At 36.9% G+C, this 15,769-nt stretch overlaps 1 protein-coding gene across 1 annotated transcript in view; it reads right to left on the bottom strand.

The window, feature by feature from the left end:
- Nucleotides 1–15,769, bottom strand: part of SCN9A (sodium voltage-gated channel alpha subunit 9) — a 170,806-nt gene that overhangs the window by 68,948 nt on the left and 86,089 nt on the right. The window contains exons 8-13 of the mRNA XM_047873440.1: nucleotides 13,103–13,166; nucleotides 11,498–11,639; nucleotides 8,789–8,995; nucleotides 6,663–6,950; nucleotides 4,040–4,411; nucleotides 697–826 (exon numbers count right to left, since the gene is read on the bottom strand). Of these exons, the coding sequence (XP_047729396.1) occupies nucleotides 697–826; nucleotides 4,040–4,411; nucleotides 6,663–6,950; nucleotides 8,789–8,995; nucleotides 11,498–11,639; nucleotides 13,103–13,166 (1,203 nt within the window). The remainder of the gene's footprint in view (nucleotides 1–696; nucleotides 827–4,039; nucleotides 4,412–6,662; nucleotides 6,951–8,788; nucleotides 8,996–11,497; nucleotides 11,640–13,102; nucleotides 13,167–15,769) is intronic.

Genomic DNA, 15,769 nt, shown 5'->3' with positions numbered 1-15,769 from the left:
GATACATCATACCATAATCTCTTTTATTTCTCACCATTAAGTTTAGGAAGTGGGTGGAAGCTTTGTCTGAGGCCATCATGGTATGAAAGTACAAGGTGGGACCTGGGGCATATTGTAGGGGGAGAGGGTGGAAACCAGCACATTGTAAAAGTTGCCACGCTGACTCGCTTCTCAAGGTCTAACCACTATATGTTCTCTAAATTGCTTTCTCTAATGCCTTTTCTTCAAAATCTTAACAGATGTTATGTCACAGATTACCATTTTATAATTTTGCTGAATGTGCTCAGAGGCAGCCATTATAGACATCTGGAAGTATATATTATTTTCTTGCATATTAGATGGTAAACCCAGAGACTAAGTTTGTAAGATTATATAATATATATATATTATATATATATATAATATATAACCCACACAGCCCTGGTTAACCTAGCTTTCTTCATTTATTATCATTTATTATCTTTGAAAAGTCTTATCATACAATATCTTTAATCACACACACAAAAACTTTATCAAGTTTTTTGAGCACATAAAGACCATTCCATTAGTATCCATTGGTTACCTTTACCATTGTTTATAATCATTTTTTATTCTTTGAATTCTTCCTAAGAACTTCATACACCTATTTAAGGCTAACCAGGGTTTATCTAAATTTTGTTTAAAAATTTGTATGGGTAAGACAGCATTATTACATACCTTCTACAGTGTTTGTTAATATGCTTACTCTACTCATTGCTCTTTGTCTTAGATGGGGATCATTCAACATATCTTCAGAAAGGAGATAAGAACTGGAACGTCTTTTCTTGTGTATTTGATTGGTTGTACCCTGAAAGAATAAAAAAAGATGATTAATTAAAGTTCTAAGAATATAATTCTAATAAATTATAGGTGCAGAATAAAATTTTGCTTAGGTAGCTGTAGTGAGTAAATAAAAGTAGAAATTAGGCTGCTGGGTTGTAATCATAGTTCTGCTACTTACTGGGTATGTGTCACTGGAGAGTTACTTAACTCCCATCTCAGTTCTATCATTGGTAAAATGGAGATGATCATAGTATTTGCCTCATATTCTCGCTTTGAGGATTAAAAGAATTAATGCTTAGGAAGTAAAAAATAAAACAAGCTGCTTTTCTTGTTGTAATCACTTTCATCACCTATCTTTCTGGGTGTCAAATTTATTCAGATAGTTTTACCATGTAAGTGTCCTACGTGAAACCAGCTAAACGTGTATTGCAGTGATGTGTGGTAAAGGGATAGAACCTCGGTATTCTCTGATAAATTTCTATAATTATTCTTTGTTGAGGTAACAGAATTACATGGAGACTGTAATGGATGTTTCTTATTACCAAGGAAGATCTCATGAATTGCTCTGAGTGGATGAGGATAAATGACTCAGCGTGAAAAGGACGACGGAGACTGGTGGGCACTGTAGCAAAATGGAGAATGTAAGCTCCATCTGAAAGAGGTGACCACTGTTGAGCTCTAAAGGATTGTTGCCATGCAGGAATATGAGCTCAGTCTTACCAGGTGCACTCATTTTTGTGTGAAAATGTCTTGTTTTTAAATCTTGGCAACTAATTCAAAGTTTAAACACTATGCTGGTTCAGCGCAGGCCAACAATACACACACACACATACACAGCTCACACACACATATACACACAAACAACTATACAATTCTACATGTATCACCTATCTATCTGTTTAGGTGTGGTATGTGTGGTATTTACGTATGTATAGATACACACACACCACTTTACAAACATGTAAATATAGCTCTAGAGTTTTAAAGTTGTATAGTTGTTTAGATATACTTATATGTGTGTGTATATCAAAACATGGACACATGGGCATAAATGTATGCATGTGTGTCTATCTGTATGTGTATGTGCACAGACATCCACACACACATATCTGTAGCTGGCTTTTTATGGAGATCTTTCTATTTGATACAGTCTCTAATCTACTGACTTTCAAGAAATGGCAATTTTTCTACAAGTCAAACAAGAATAACACATTCTTTTCCATGTAGACACGTTTTAGTTGTCAAGGTTATATTATCTGTCATGCAATTTTTTCATCTAAACTGTACATTTTGCCACATTATCATGTTTATTGCATTTCTATTGAATCTTAGAGTATACTCTAGTTTTGTAGTTTGTTTCAGGATTTATGGTAATACTGATTTTTCTACGGTAAAAGTAAAGTCTTTAGTGAAAATATTTCATTTAAAAATATGAAATAATATCCAATTCTGATATAAATTATATGTTTCACAGATGGTACATCACTGAAAAGCAAAACACAGCAAAGATCTGATTCCATAGAATTTAACATGCTCATTTGACAAGGAAAAATATCTTGGCCGAAGGCCCAAAGCTGGATCATGCAAGCATAGAGGTCACTTGTTACCTAAAAAGCACATGCAGTCATTCCAAATGAAATATGTATGTGGCCATGACTTTGATGGAACTTTATTCTCGCTAAAAATATATTGTCTGAAAATGTGAATATATGAATACCTAGCATGAGTTCAAAGCTTGTTAGGTCAGTCAGAGCCCCTTCTGATCTTTAGTAATGCAATGTAACAGTGACTGGCCTAAAGAGGTAACCTAGAAACTCCAGAAACCAGAAAGATCTCACTTTCCAGCCTAATTAGACACTTTCTCTACTGACTTAATTACTCCTAAACCCTTGAAATTGTTGCCTTGGAATCGTTGTTTTGTTTTTGCTTTTATGTGTGTATGTTTGTATTAATGTATATAGTTTGGCTATTATATTTTTATTGGTAGACTCCAGACCACAGAGTTTTTGTTTTTGTTTTTATCTTATTTGAATGAAAAAAGTTTCATTTATGTATGGGGAAAAGCATAGCTATTCTAAACTATTTCTAAGTTTCAGGGCACCTGGGTGGCTCAGTTGGTTAAATGCCCAACTTCAGCACAGGTCATGATCTCACAGTTTGTGGGTTTGAGCCCCACGGTGGGCTCTGTGCTGACAGCTCAGAGTCTGGAGCCTGCTTCAGATTCTTTGTCTCCTTCTCTCTGCCCCTCCCCTGCTCACACTCTCTCTCTGTCTCTCAAAAATAAACAAACATTAAAAGCATTAAATTATTTCCAACTTTAAAAGCCTAGCACATGGGGCGCCTGGGTGGCGCAGTCGGTTAAGCGTCTGACTTCAGCCAGGTCACGATCTCGAGGTCCGGGAGTTCGAGCCCCGTGTCAGGCTCTGGGCTGATGGCTCAGAGCCTGGAGCCTGTTTCCGATTCTGTGTCTCCCTCTCTCTCTGCCCCTCCCCCGTTCATGCTCTGTCTCTCTCTGTCCCAAAAATAAATAAACGTTGAAAAAAAAAATTAAAAAAAAAAAAAAGCCTAGCACACATTGGAGAGAGAGCAAAAATGTGGTGGGTTAAGAGTGCAAGCTCTGAAACAGAGAGCCTGTTTGAACTTCAGGACTACTGTTTACTAGCTGAGTGAACTTGGGGAAATTGCTTTGCTTCTCCATGCCTCAGTTTCCTCCTATGTAAGAGAGGGATGATAATATATCACCTTACAGGGCTATTATAAATCCTAAACACATGTTTGCTATTATTATTACTATTATTAAAACTCAAGATTCTTTGCACAAGGTATATATTAAACAGTATCTTCAGAAAGATAGCAGTAGGTGGAAAGAATCCAAATTTCCTCAGAAAAATGGGACCTATTATCAACTAATAAAGATCAGCATAACCAATGCATTTTCTGTGCTGAGATTTATGTATATATATCTATGTCTTTTATACATTGTTTTCTAAAGGGATGGCTTATAATATGGAAGTAAATATAAGTTCCTTTTTTAAAAAATGCAGTTTTAAATATCTTTGAATTAGACATCTACAGCATATCCCATGAGGATTACATTAATGAGGTGAAGGTGTGTTTTGGTAGTAGCGGTATTGCAAAATGCAGAGCCATTCACAGGACCCAAGAAGGCCCCTCTAGCAGATGGACTGATGCAAGAACAAGGGCCGAGCCAGGCCTGAGCTATTTAAAACATCCTTACGCTGTCATCAGAAGTTGCCTTATCTATTATCACCTCTGGCAGAAGCTGTCCATTGGGGAGCATGAGGGCTGAGGGTCCATCAACCAGGGAGACCACACCATTGCAGTCCACGGCACTGTGCATCTTCCCATTCACTGGCAGCACTGGGGGGGACCTACTGGCTTGGCTGATGTTACTGCTGCGCCGCTCCCGAGGTCTGTGGGGCACAAACAGTGAGCCCCTCCTGCTCTCACCATCCCCGAAAATGCTATGCTCGTCGTCGGCAAACTCAGTCTCAGATCCAATGTCTTTCCCTCGGCCTTTGAAACTAAAAAGACTCGTTCTGCTGCTGCGCCTTGCAGAAAACAAGGAGCCTCGGATGCTGAGTGGTGACTGCAGGAAAAAACAAAAACAAAAAAGATGACATGTAGCCATGTATCTGCTGAAGCATCTAAGAATAGAAGTGCACATTACTGCCTCTGAGACCTCTGAGCTGAGGCCAGGTGGCTCTGCGCTGGTTGAAAAGAAACATATTAAAAAATAAAGCAATTCAGCAGGAAGACAAATTATCCCAAATAAGGGATGAAAAGACTGGAGAATTCATCCTTTCTGGAGTAGGTACATTATTTATTACTGTATAGGTCTCTCCTACTTTGGCCTACAGTGACCTCGCCATGCTTTCTACCCCACTGATTTTGCTACAAAGAACGTACCACTTATAAAAAGCATTTTGTATTCATACCTGTTATTTAGCTTTCAATATATCAGTCCCTAAGTTCCATAAGTAACTGAAACTCTCTTGAGGCCAAAGGGCACACTGTGTGCTTCTTTGCATTCCAATGCTTGCAACTCCACTTTACATGTTGGAAGCTCAGTCAAGGTATGTTAAGAAAGACCTTTCAATGTCAGTGAGTTTACAAACCATATAATACTAGAATTTGAAAAAGAGATTGCCCAACACCAAAGAAGAGGAAAAGTCGCAGTTATTGAATTCACGGCCAGGATAAACCGTGTCCATAAACAAAACTGAATGTTTATTCTTTGGAAGTATCTAATTCAATAAGTGCTAGTGCTTCCTATGTAAAGGACAAAGTGGCAGGCACTCTGAATAATGGAAAGCGAGGATAACAAAGCCTTTGCCTTAAATCCAGCTTGTTTTGCTCTTGTCATATGTCTTTTTATTGATACCACGTGCTTTCAAGTTCTGTCTCCCCAGCTAAATTATAAAATCTTTGAAGGTAGGGACTCTGATTTCTATGTGTATCTGGAAGCATCTTACAGACTCAAGTAGTAGAAGGTAGAAATTTTATTGTTTTAATTATTTTTTTCTTAATGTTTATTTAAATTCAAGTTAGATAACATACAGTGTAGTCTTGGCTTCAGGAGTAGAATACCATGATTCATCTCTTACATATGACACTCAATGTTTATCCCGAAAAGCACCCTCCTTAATGCCCATCACCCATTTAAACCATCCCCCCACCCACCTCCTCGCCGGCAACCCTCCATTTGTTCTCTGTATTCAAGAGTTTCTTATGGTTTGTCTCAGTTTTAAATGAAGTCATAAATGCAAAGGACAGTAATTGTTAAGTAAGGCACCAAAGAGCAAATGGGAGAAGTGGTGAGAGCAGAGGCAAATTTGTGGGATAAGTTGCATCTGAGCTTATGAAAGAAGAATGGGTGCTGCCACACCAGGAGGGAAACGAAGAAAATCACCCCACTTAGAAAACACCACATGTACTAAGTAACAGAGGTACAGGGCATGTATGTATGAGTGAATAATCACGATGGACTGAGGGTACATGAAGGTAGAGAAAGGTGGGAAATGAGGCTGAAGCCAGTCCACAACATGGATAAGATGTAGGTCTTGTTCTATAGTCAGTAGTTATTCAACACAGTCAGAGTGTTTGTTTTGTTTTGTTTTGTTTTCTTTGTTTTTCAAGTTGAGCCAAGGGACAGCTTTGTTTTGTAAAAGGGATTTGGGAGTGTTGTATGAGAGAAAACAGGCTAGTATTTAGGAGAAGGGAAGCAATTGTTCATCTTAGAGTTCTGTAGGCAGGGAACCCTGAGATATGGAGGTTTCAGTGGAAAGAGAAAAAAGAAAAAAGGAAAGAGATACTTTACACAAGCAGAAATAACAGACTGAGCGATTAGTTATCAGTAGTTGATGCAGTCGGGGGTAGAGGTTGTCAAGTGTCTCCAACTTTCCAGCTCATGCACTGATATTCTGGTGGTACCATTAGTTATGGTGGTAAAGAAAAGTGGAGAACCTAGTCTGGGATTAGTTTTTAGCCAATGAGGCATTACCAAATACAGACTAGATAAAAATGTAAAAGTTAATATGTTGTGTAAATAATTTCTTCATTTATGATAGTTCTCATGAATATTCTGTTTGAAAATGTTTATTGGAGAAGATATGACAATGTTGAAACTATAGGCTCCTTCAAAAATAGTCCAAGTTAAATGGAAAACTATGCACATCTGTGTTCTTTCCATAAATGTCCAACAATCAATAAGTTTTTACCTAAAAATATACCAGTGAAGTCACTTACTCTCGTCTCCTGAGATCCTGTTACCTCAAGGTAACACATTTTGCTCTATAATCCTAGCCCTGGCAATAAGCATTTGACAATTGCAGTGGTACCTGATTAGGGGTGGACAGTCTCTTTTCACGTGCTCGCCTATGACCTTCAACCCCAAGGTGGAAACTTTTTCTCCTGATACTCTCCTCAGACTCCGATTTGGACAATTTCTCATTGTCTCCCTTTTCTTCCCCACTGGCGAGCTTCTTTTGGTTCTTTTTCCTTCTTCTGTTTCTTCTTTCTTTAGCACTTTTAGAGCTCAGTTTGGATGTTTCAGAAGAACTCTCAGAGAAGCCCATAATTCTGCTTCTCCCAATACTTGTGTACTCAGCTGCTGCCATTGCGATTGCCTGTTGGACCAAGAGGTCACACATGTGGTAAGTCATTTCCGAAGTCTGGGAAACTCTATTATGGGGTAGGCACCTCTCTACCATGAATTTGATTACACTGTCCATGTAATCATGTCCCTTGTGCATGAAGTCATGCCTTTTTTTTATTTTTTATTTTTGTATTGTAACTAGAGAGCTTACAAAGCATATATTTATTGCTTCTCTTGCATTGCGATAAGGCCCCATTTTACTTTGGCATTAAACTAATATATACTATTCCTATATTTATGGTAAAACAATTTAAAATGGTATTTGTAAAAGTTTTACTAGGTAATTCTGTAACATAAAACTCACATAAACCACATAATAAGAAAATTCGTACATCTTTTTCAGGTAATTAACTCAATATTATCAAAAGAGTTAGGCACTTAGTTTAATGAAAACTGAATTGCCTGAAAACAAAAATGAATTATTATAAAATGAATGTCAAGAAAATGAGAGACTTCTACGGGTTTCCTAGAAAATCCTGGATGACATACTGTTAATCTTTTATCAAAAAATTAATTTTTTATTATTAAAACATTCCTTGTAAAAATTTGGAAAATAAGGACATTGTGAATAAAAAAATAAAAATCACTCAATCCTAAAACCCAGAAATAATTGGTGTATTTCTTCCTATATATCTCTATATATATAGATATAGATATAGATATAGTTTTTAAATTGTTTGTATATTATGCCCAATTTTGTATCCTACTACTTAACGCATTACATTAAAACATTTCACTGTCATTATAATATTCTTAAAGCACATCATTTTATGGCTGAATAATACTCCAAGGCACAAAAATATCATAATTCTCCTTACCATTATCTAATTAAAAAATATATATGCTTTTTGATGTTTAATATTATCAAAATACTGCACTGAACATCTTTCTCTATCAAAGTTTTCTACTTTACATATTACTACCTTTCGCCTAATAAGTTAGACATTTTGAAGATATTTAGGTTGAAATATCAAACAAATTTTATTTATTTTTATTTTTTTTTGAAAGTTTATTTATTTAATTTGAAAGTGAAAGTAGGGGAGAGGCAGAGAGAAAATCCCAAGCAGGCTCTGCACTGTCAGTGCAAAGCCCAATGCAGCACTTGAACTCACAAACCATGAGATCATGACCTGAGCAGGTCAGATGCTTAACTGACTGAGCCACCCAGGTGCCCCCAAACAAATTTTAAACTCCTGCATAATATTGAAATTTTTGGTTCTCTTGGTACAAACCTTCTGAAACTTTTCCACTGAAGTACCTCTTGGAGAGAGGAGTAAGGAAGAATACTCAATAATTTGTACCTTAGCCTAAAGTGCCTACAACCGTAAGTATAAATTTTCATAACATCTCATGTTTTTTATCTTAAAACTTCTTGCCACGTTAACAAAAATTGATGCACATTTTTCTTTCTACTCCATAGAGTATCTGTTATCTTTAACACTTAAATAATTTTCCCTAAGCTTTTGTATGCAATTGCTACTCTGGGGAAACATATCATATATGTTTTGGGACTTTGCATAATGCTATACATACTGAGGAATTATGGATAACAGGTTTAGGAGGAATGGCTTAGAATATTCTCTGTGCTGGAGTGAGCTGATTATGGGGAAAGGTAGAATGAGACAAATACCAATTCTAACTCAATCCAGAATTGGTTCTTTGACCACCCCAGAATGAAAATTCAGCTTATGTTAAAAAATCCAGTAAGGAAAATCTCGTGGGGAAGGCCACAGAGCCTCTGCTATGAGCCTCTGCTATTCCCCTTTGGATTTCTACTTCTAGGGAGAATTTTACACCAAACAATAATACCTCAGCTTCTTCTTGCTCTTTTTTAAGACGATCTAACATCTGTTGAAATTCTAACTCCTTTTGCCTCGCTTCTTCGATGTTTGCCTGGTTCTGTTCCTCATAGGCCATGGCAACCACAGCAAGGATCAAGTTTATTAGATAAAAGGATCCCAGAAAAATCACCACAACAAAGAAGATCATGTAAGTTTTCCCAGCAGCACGCAGTGTCTAGGGAAAAATGGAAATAATTATTTTAATAACACAAAGATTTTTGGTAGATTATTTCAACTTGAATGGCATATTAGGCATGGGGAAGTTGGGCAGTTCAGTATAATCTCATGTTATCAAAAATATAAAGGAATAAAATTACACCTCCATGGAAAACAATCAGTATTTAAAATACACTTTTTCACTACAAAGGATATAGCAATCTATTAAACTTGTATTAAAATTAGGTATGATTCTTCACTATTTTTAAGAATAATAATCCTGGATTAAAAAAAATGTTTACTTATTTATTTTTGAGAGAGAGAGAGAGAGAGAGAGAGAGAGAGAGAAGTAGAGATAGATGGTCAGAGAGAATCCCAAGCAGACTCTACACTGTGAACACAGAGCCCGACGTGAGGCTCCAACTCACAAACTATGAGATCATGGCCTGAGTCGAAATCAAGAGTTGGACCCTTAACTGACTAAGCCACACAGGTGCCTCAGTCTGGGAGTTTTTAAATCTGCAGTCTGAAAATTACTCAAAAAGGAGCTACTCTGCTCATTTTCAAATTAGAGAAGTAGATAGTATCTGTAGTCCCTTGACTGATAAAGAAAGTATCAAATAGCGAGCCTAATTGAATGATCTTAATTGCTTGTCTACTCTTATATTTACTTTTAATTAATATGTATTAAAAATTTTGAACGCAACATATAGTAAAAAAATTCAAATGGTATAAAAAGATAATTACATGAAAAATATCTCTCTCCTATCTCTGATGCCTACTCATTTCCCTTTTCTATCAGTTATCATTGTTACAATTTCTTCTCTTTGATAAATTCTTAGGTAGTGGAATTTTTGGTTAATGGGTATATTCATTTTAATTTTCATAAAAGTTCCTGTGTTGCACTTGGCTGTGGTTCCCAGAAATGTGTGAGTAAGTCTACCTCCCCATGTCACAGCCAGACAGCATCTCTCTTTGGATCTCCATCATTCTAACAGGTAAAAAATTAGCTGTCACTCTCATTTTAATTTTCATTTCTTTAATTTTGAGTAAAAGTGAGCTTCTTTTTGCATATTTAAAGTTGTTTCTATTCCTTTTTTCCTCTGAAGTATATGTTTACATAATTTCTATATTCCTTTGTAATATTAGAAATGAAGTAAACATAAAACAGGCCAAAAGAATCTGGCAATTCTAAGAAAAGTGATTCATTTTTTATTTATAATACAGAATAATCATTTTCATCTCTTTCCTCCTGGGGTCAGGTGCTGAGAATATATAAGTGAAAAGATACACCCACAGGCCCAAAAGATCACATTGGAGGAGGTGGCCATGTGAATTAATAATTAATGTACAAGTGATGGATACTATAAACTGAGGAATATTAAAAAGGCATGGAAGTGTAGGGGAAGGAGAAATTGAGTTAGGACAGGAGAATTTAGAGATGTGAATTGGGTCTTAAATTCTTATATTTCCTTCCTAGAGCTGCCACGACAATGTACTATAGACTGGGAAGCTGAAACAACAGAAATTTTAATTAAAAAAATTTTTTTTAATCTTTATTCACTTTTGAGAGACTGAGAGAGAGCATGAGTGGGGGAGGGGCAGAGAGAGGGGGGACACAGAATCCAAAACAGGCTCAGGCTCTGAGCTGTCAGCACAGAGCCCAACACAGACCTTGAACCCACGAACTGTGAGATCATGACCTGAGCTGAAGTCGGACGCTTAACCGACTGAGCAACTGAGGTGCCCCAGAAATTCTACTTTCCAACAGTTCTAGAGGATGGAAGTCCAATATCAAAGGGTTGGTTTGTTGGATTTCTCCTGAGGCCTCTCTCCTTGGCTTGTCAATGGCTGCCTTCTCACTGAGTGCTCACAGGGTCTTCTCTCTGTGTCCAGGTGGGCACATTTCTGGTGTTTCTCAGGAACTAATCTCCTTTTCTTTTAAGGACACCAGTCAGATTGGATTAGGACCCATCGCGATGCCTCATTTCAATTTAGTCACCTCTTTAAATCCCTAACTCAAAAAATAGTCAGTCTAAGGCGCTGGAAGTTAGGACTTTAACACATAAATGGGAGGGGGTACAATTTAATTCATAGCAACTGTACATGGGAGTTCAAAAAAATAAAGCATGATGAACCTACAAGATCCTGGTGTTTAGGGCATTGCAAGCAGGGCAGCACATTCAGGAAACAGTGTGTGCAGGAGAGCTACAAGAGACTGTGACAGTGTATTTCCTGCTATTTACTTAGGACCCCAAAGGATGCTATATTCAGAAAGGGTTGGGGGGACATGAACTGGAGATCAAATAAGCCAAAAAAGGATAAGATAACAATTTATAATTTTCAGACTTATCCACTCTAATACTGCTGGAAATAAAACATGTCTAATTTTAGTGATAAGCCAAAAGAGTTTTGTCCTTTCTAAATTGAAAAAAAAAATCTTATATAAAGTCTGGTAAGGAACAGTCACCAGATTTTTATGCTATTCAAAAATGCAATGAATGTTTCTCTTGGCACTCACCTGTTGGTAAAGATTTTCCCAGTAATCCTGGGTCATTAGCCGAAATAAGGCCAAGAAGGCCCAACTGAAAGTGTCAAAGCTTGTGTAGCCATAATCAGGGTTTCTACCAGCTTTCACACACTTGTACCCTTCTGGACACTGACTACATACAAAAAAAAAAAAAAAAATCACAAGTTAGAATGTTTCCGGGAGGCAACCTAAGGAGTACAACAGAACAGTTAGATATTCAAGGTTCCTTTCTAGGGGGACGATATTGAATAATGATTAAGAACACATTATTTGGAATTAGGAGGAACTGGGTTTGAATCCCATTCCACTCTACTAGTTGGTGACTTTGTCAAATTACTTAAATTTTTCAAGGTGCAGTTTACTCTTTCTGTGAGAAGAGGATAAAACCTACTTCAAAAGGTTAAGATTGTTGTTAAGTTTAAAGAAGATGATATATACAAATGGTCTAGCCTAATTCCTCTATATAGAAAGCATTTAATAAATGGCAGCTGCTATTAGTATCCTCATCAAAATCTGGAAATTCCATCTGGCACCAAGTAATAGTTCTTGCATCAGAAATATTGATATATAGGCCTCCACCAAAACTCAGTTCCTCCAAATTATTCTTGGAGTGAATTTGAATAAAAAAAAATAGCCAAAATAGAGCAATTATTTAAGTTCACAAAGATTTGTAGTTTTATATTTTTCATTCTAAAATCGGTGGACTGGGCAGTCTCTACTGTTCTGCCCACTGCTCCCTTGCGGTGTATTCAATAAACTTCTAACTTCTTCAAAAAAAATAACAATAAAATAAAATAAATTGGTAGACTTGTATGGTGATGCCATTGAACAGTGTTCTGAACTGTCTTGCAGGGCAGCAACCTTATTTGTTTATTTTTAATGTTCCCAGTGAACACAGAGCCTGGTGAACAAATATCTGGGCGGGGGAGAACAAGAACAGAGATGAACTTGGTATATAGGAAAAACTGCAAGATAAGTAGTTTGTAGAGATGGGAGATTCTTAAAATATCTTTACCCAAGTCCATGGGTTCCTTTTGTTTAGAGTGGCCAAAGTGTCCCTGCATTCAGTCATCTATGAATCATTCTTGATTGGAAAATGAGTAGAATTTGGGAAGAAATAAAGTTGATTCTATCACTCTTTTTTCCAGAAAGAAGAAAGACTTGAAAATTATCCAGCCAATTTTCCAGAAGTAATTTTTCTACTTTCTTAATATATATGTGTATTATATGTATGTGTATTATATATATATACATGTATATACATGTGTATACATGTGTGTGTATATATATACATATATATATACATGTGTATATAGTATACACACATATGTATTAAGAAAGTAGAAAAATTATATATATATACACACACATATATACACATATGTATACATACATATGTATATATATATATATATATATATACATATATATGTAACTTGTATTTTATTTCAATTCAAGCACTACCTCCAAGTTTTGCTTTCAGAAGTATGCATTAACTATAAATGTTTTAAAGTTTCTCATAAAAAAAACTTATTGATTATGCTTTTCCTTTTATTTTGTAGCCTTTAGACTAAAAACAAAACAAATATTACTTACCCTGAATCTGTGCTTGTACCACAAAGGAGAGCATCTTTGGATCCCTCCAAGTAATAAAAATATTCTGTTTATGAAGAAATTGAAGAATATAACATTAGACAATGTAAGCTTTAAGAGTGATACAGAAGTTAAATTAATTAGTATAGACATACTTGCACATATTCAGGCCCAGTCCTAGGCAATGTGCATTCATTTGTTTATTTATTATATTCTTGTATATTCTCTCTCAAATATTTATTGATAACTTCTTATGGGTCAGGCAATGAATAAAATAATAAAAACATGACAAACAAGATCATTATTTTTATGGATCTTTCTTTACATGTAGGTAAGCATGGAAATTGGGGATGGAGAAAGACAAGTAAATACATAAATATACAAAGTATTTTTAGATAGTGATAAATGCCCTAAAGGAAATAAGACAATGTGATAAAATGTGGTCAGGGCAGACCTTTCTAAAGATATGACATTTGAACTGGGACCTAAATTCTGCAAAGAAGCCAGTCATCCAAAGACCCTGGTGAAGAGATATTTTGGCAGGGTGAAAACCAGGAGCAAAGGGCCTGAGGCAGAAGTGAAGTTGGTGAATGGAAGAAACGACAAGATGGCCAGCCTGGCTACAGGCTAGTGGAGAGAACCATGTGGCAGAAGTAAGGCAGGGGTCAAAAGCCTTTGTATGTTATCAAAAGAAGTTTGGATTTTAAGTATGATTAGAAGTAATAGAGGTAGCAATATGAGGTAGCAATATGAGATAATAATCAACATTTTAAAATGTCACTATGGTTATTTTATGGACTGTAGATAATAAGAGAGCAGGTGTGGAAGCAGAGATAGGAGTTAAGAGACTACAGGGAGAGGCAATGTGGCTAAAATTCAAAGGGCAGCTGTGGATATGGAGAGAAAGCGGTGAAAACAGAGTGGACAGGATTTGCTGATGGAGTGTGTGGTGGGAGAGAGGACACAAGAATGTGCTAGGAGTCACCATCAGGTAGATAGTTTTCAAAGTCATGGGAGCTGAGGAGTTAACCCAAAGAGAAAGTGTAGCTGGAAAAGAGAAGGGAAGAAAAGAGAAGGAAAGGAGCCCCCAACTGAGCCCCAAAGTATTCCAGAAGTGGTGAAGTCAGCAAGGCAATACTATAAATGGACACACCTGTCTTTTGAAAGTCTCTTATTTATTCACCACTTAATAATTATGTAGGACTTACTAATTTCCAGATATTGAAGATATGGCAGTGAACTGAATGCATATTTCCCCCTCATGGTATGTTTTGTGTCCATTTTCAGGCATAAGGGATGTTATAATCTCTTTCTTCATTTACTGTCAAAGCTTATTCTTTTTTTTTTTTTAATTTTTTTTTCAACGTTTTTTATTTATTTTTGGGACAGAGAGAGACAGAGCATGAACGAGGGAGGGGCAGAGAGAGAGGGAGACACAGAATCAGAAACAGGCTCCAGGCTCCGAGCCATCAGCCCAGAGCCTGACGCGGGGCTCGAACTCACGGACCGCGAGATCGTGACCTGGCCGAAGTCGGACGCTTAACCGACTGCGCCACCCAGGCGCCCCAAGTCAAAGCTTATTCTTTAAAAAAATTTTTTTTCACATTTATTTATTTTTGAGAGAAGAGCAAGATAGAGTGTGAGTGGGGGAGGGGTAGAGAGAGAAGGGGGGTGGTGGCATAGAATCAGGCTCCAGGCTCTGAGCTGTCAGCACAGAGCCCGACGCAGGGCTTGAACTCACAGACCGTGAGATCATGATCTGAGCCGAAGTCAGATGCTTAACTGACTGAGCCACTCAGGCACCCCTATCAAAGCTTATTCTTAAGACAGGAATCAATCCAGCCGTGCACAGTAAAGGTATGAAGAATTAAAAAATATCTATTCTTTTTAATAAGGGTAAGCTTCCTATTTGGCTCCAATCAAAGGAATAAAGATGTAATTGTTAGGAGGCTTCTGGAGTGATAGTGGAAGAAAGACTTTGAAGGTAGACATACTTGGATTTGAATGTTGCTTCTACCTCTTCCTATGTAGGTGAACTATCTTACCACTTTAATGGTTAGCCACTATGCCTGCTTTGTAGAGATAGTGAATAGCATACATAGGATATTGCATGTAAAGTGTTTAATACAGTGGTCCTCACATTCTAACTACACAGCTGCTCAAAGAACAGCAGCGATCATTATTAAACTATTACACAATTCCAGTTAAGATTAATCGACTGACTCCCACATTGCTTTGTCTTATGTAGAAAATAAAAATTTTAGAAGACACACAAAAAACAATAATGCCTCTTAGTTTGAAGTGAAAATTTAGGGGGAATGTACATGAACAACTTTTTTGAAAAAACTCTTGTGGCTCAGGCAGGGTGGGCATGGCAGAATGAGGATGGAGAAGATTAAGATGGAGTTTTTTGTACATAAGCTTCCAAGACATTTTGACTATGGAAGGATTACTTTAGAACTATCCTTTAAAGTAACTCTGGCTCACGTTTACCAATCACTGAGGAGTTTTTATAAGAATGGGATCTAGTGGGTGGTTCAGTTGGTTAAGTGGCCTATGCTTGGTTTTGGGTCAGGTCATGATCTCAGGGTTTGTGGGTTTGAGCCCCACATCAGGCACTGAGCTGACGGCATGGAGCCTGCGTGGGATTCTCTATCTCCTTCTCTCTCT

Source organism: Prionailurus viverrinus, chromosome C1 (assembly GCF_022837055.1).
Source record: "Prionailurus viverrinus isolate Anna chromosome C1, UM_Priviv_1.0, whole genome shotgun sequence".
Lineage (NCBI taxonomy): Eukaryota > Metazoa > Chordata > Mammalia > Carnivora > Felidae > Prionailurus > Prionailurus viverrinus.
This window is presented reverse-complemented; position numbering and strand designations above follow the sequence as displayed.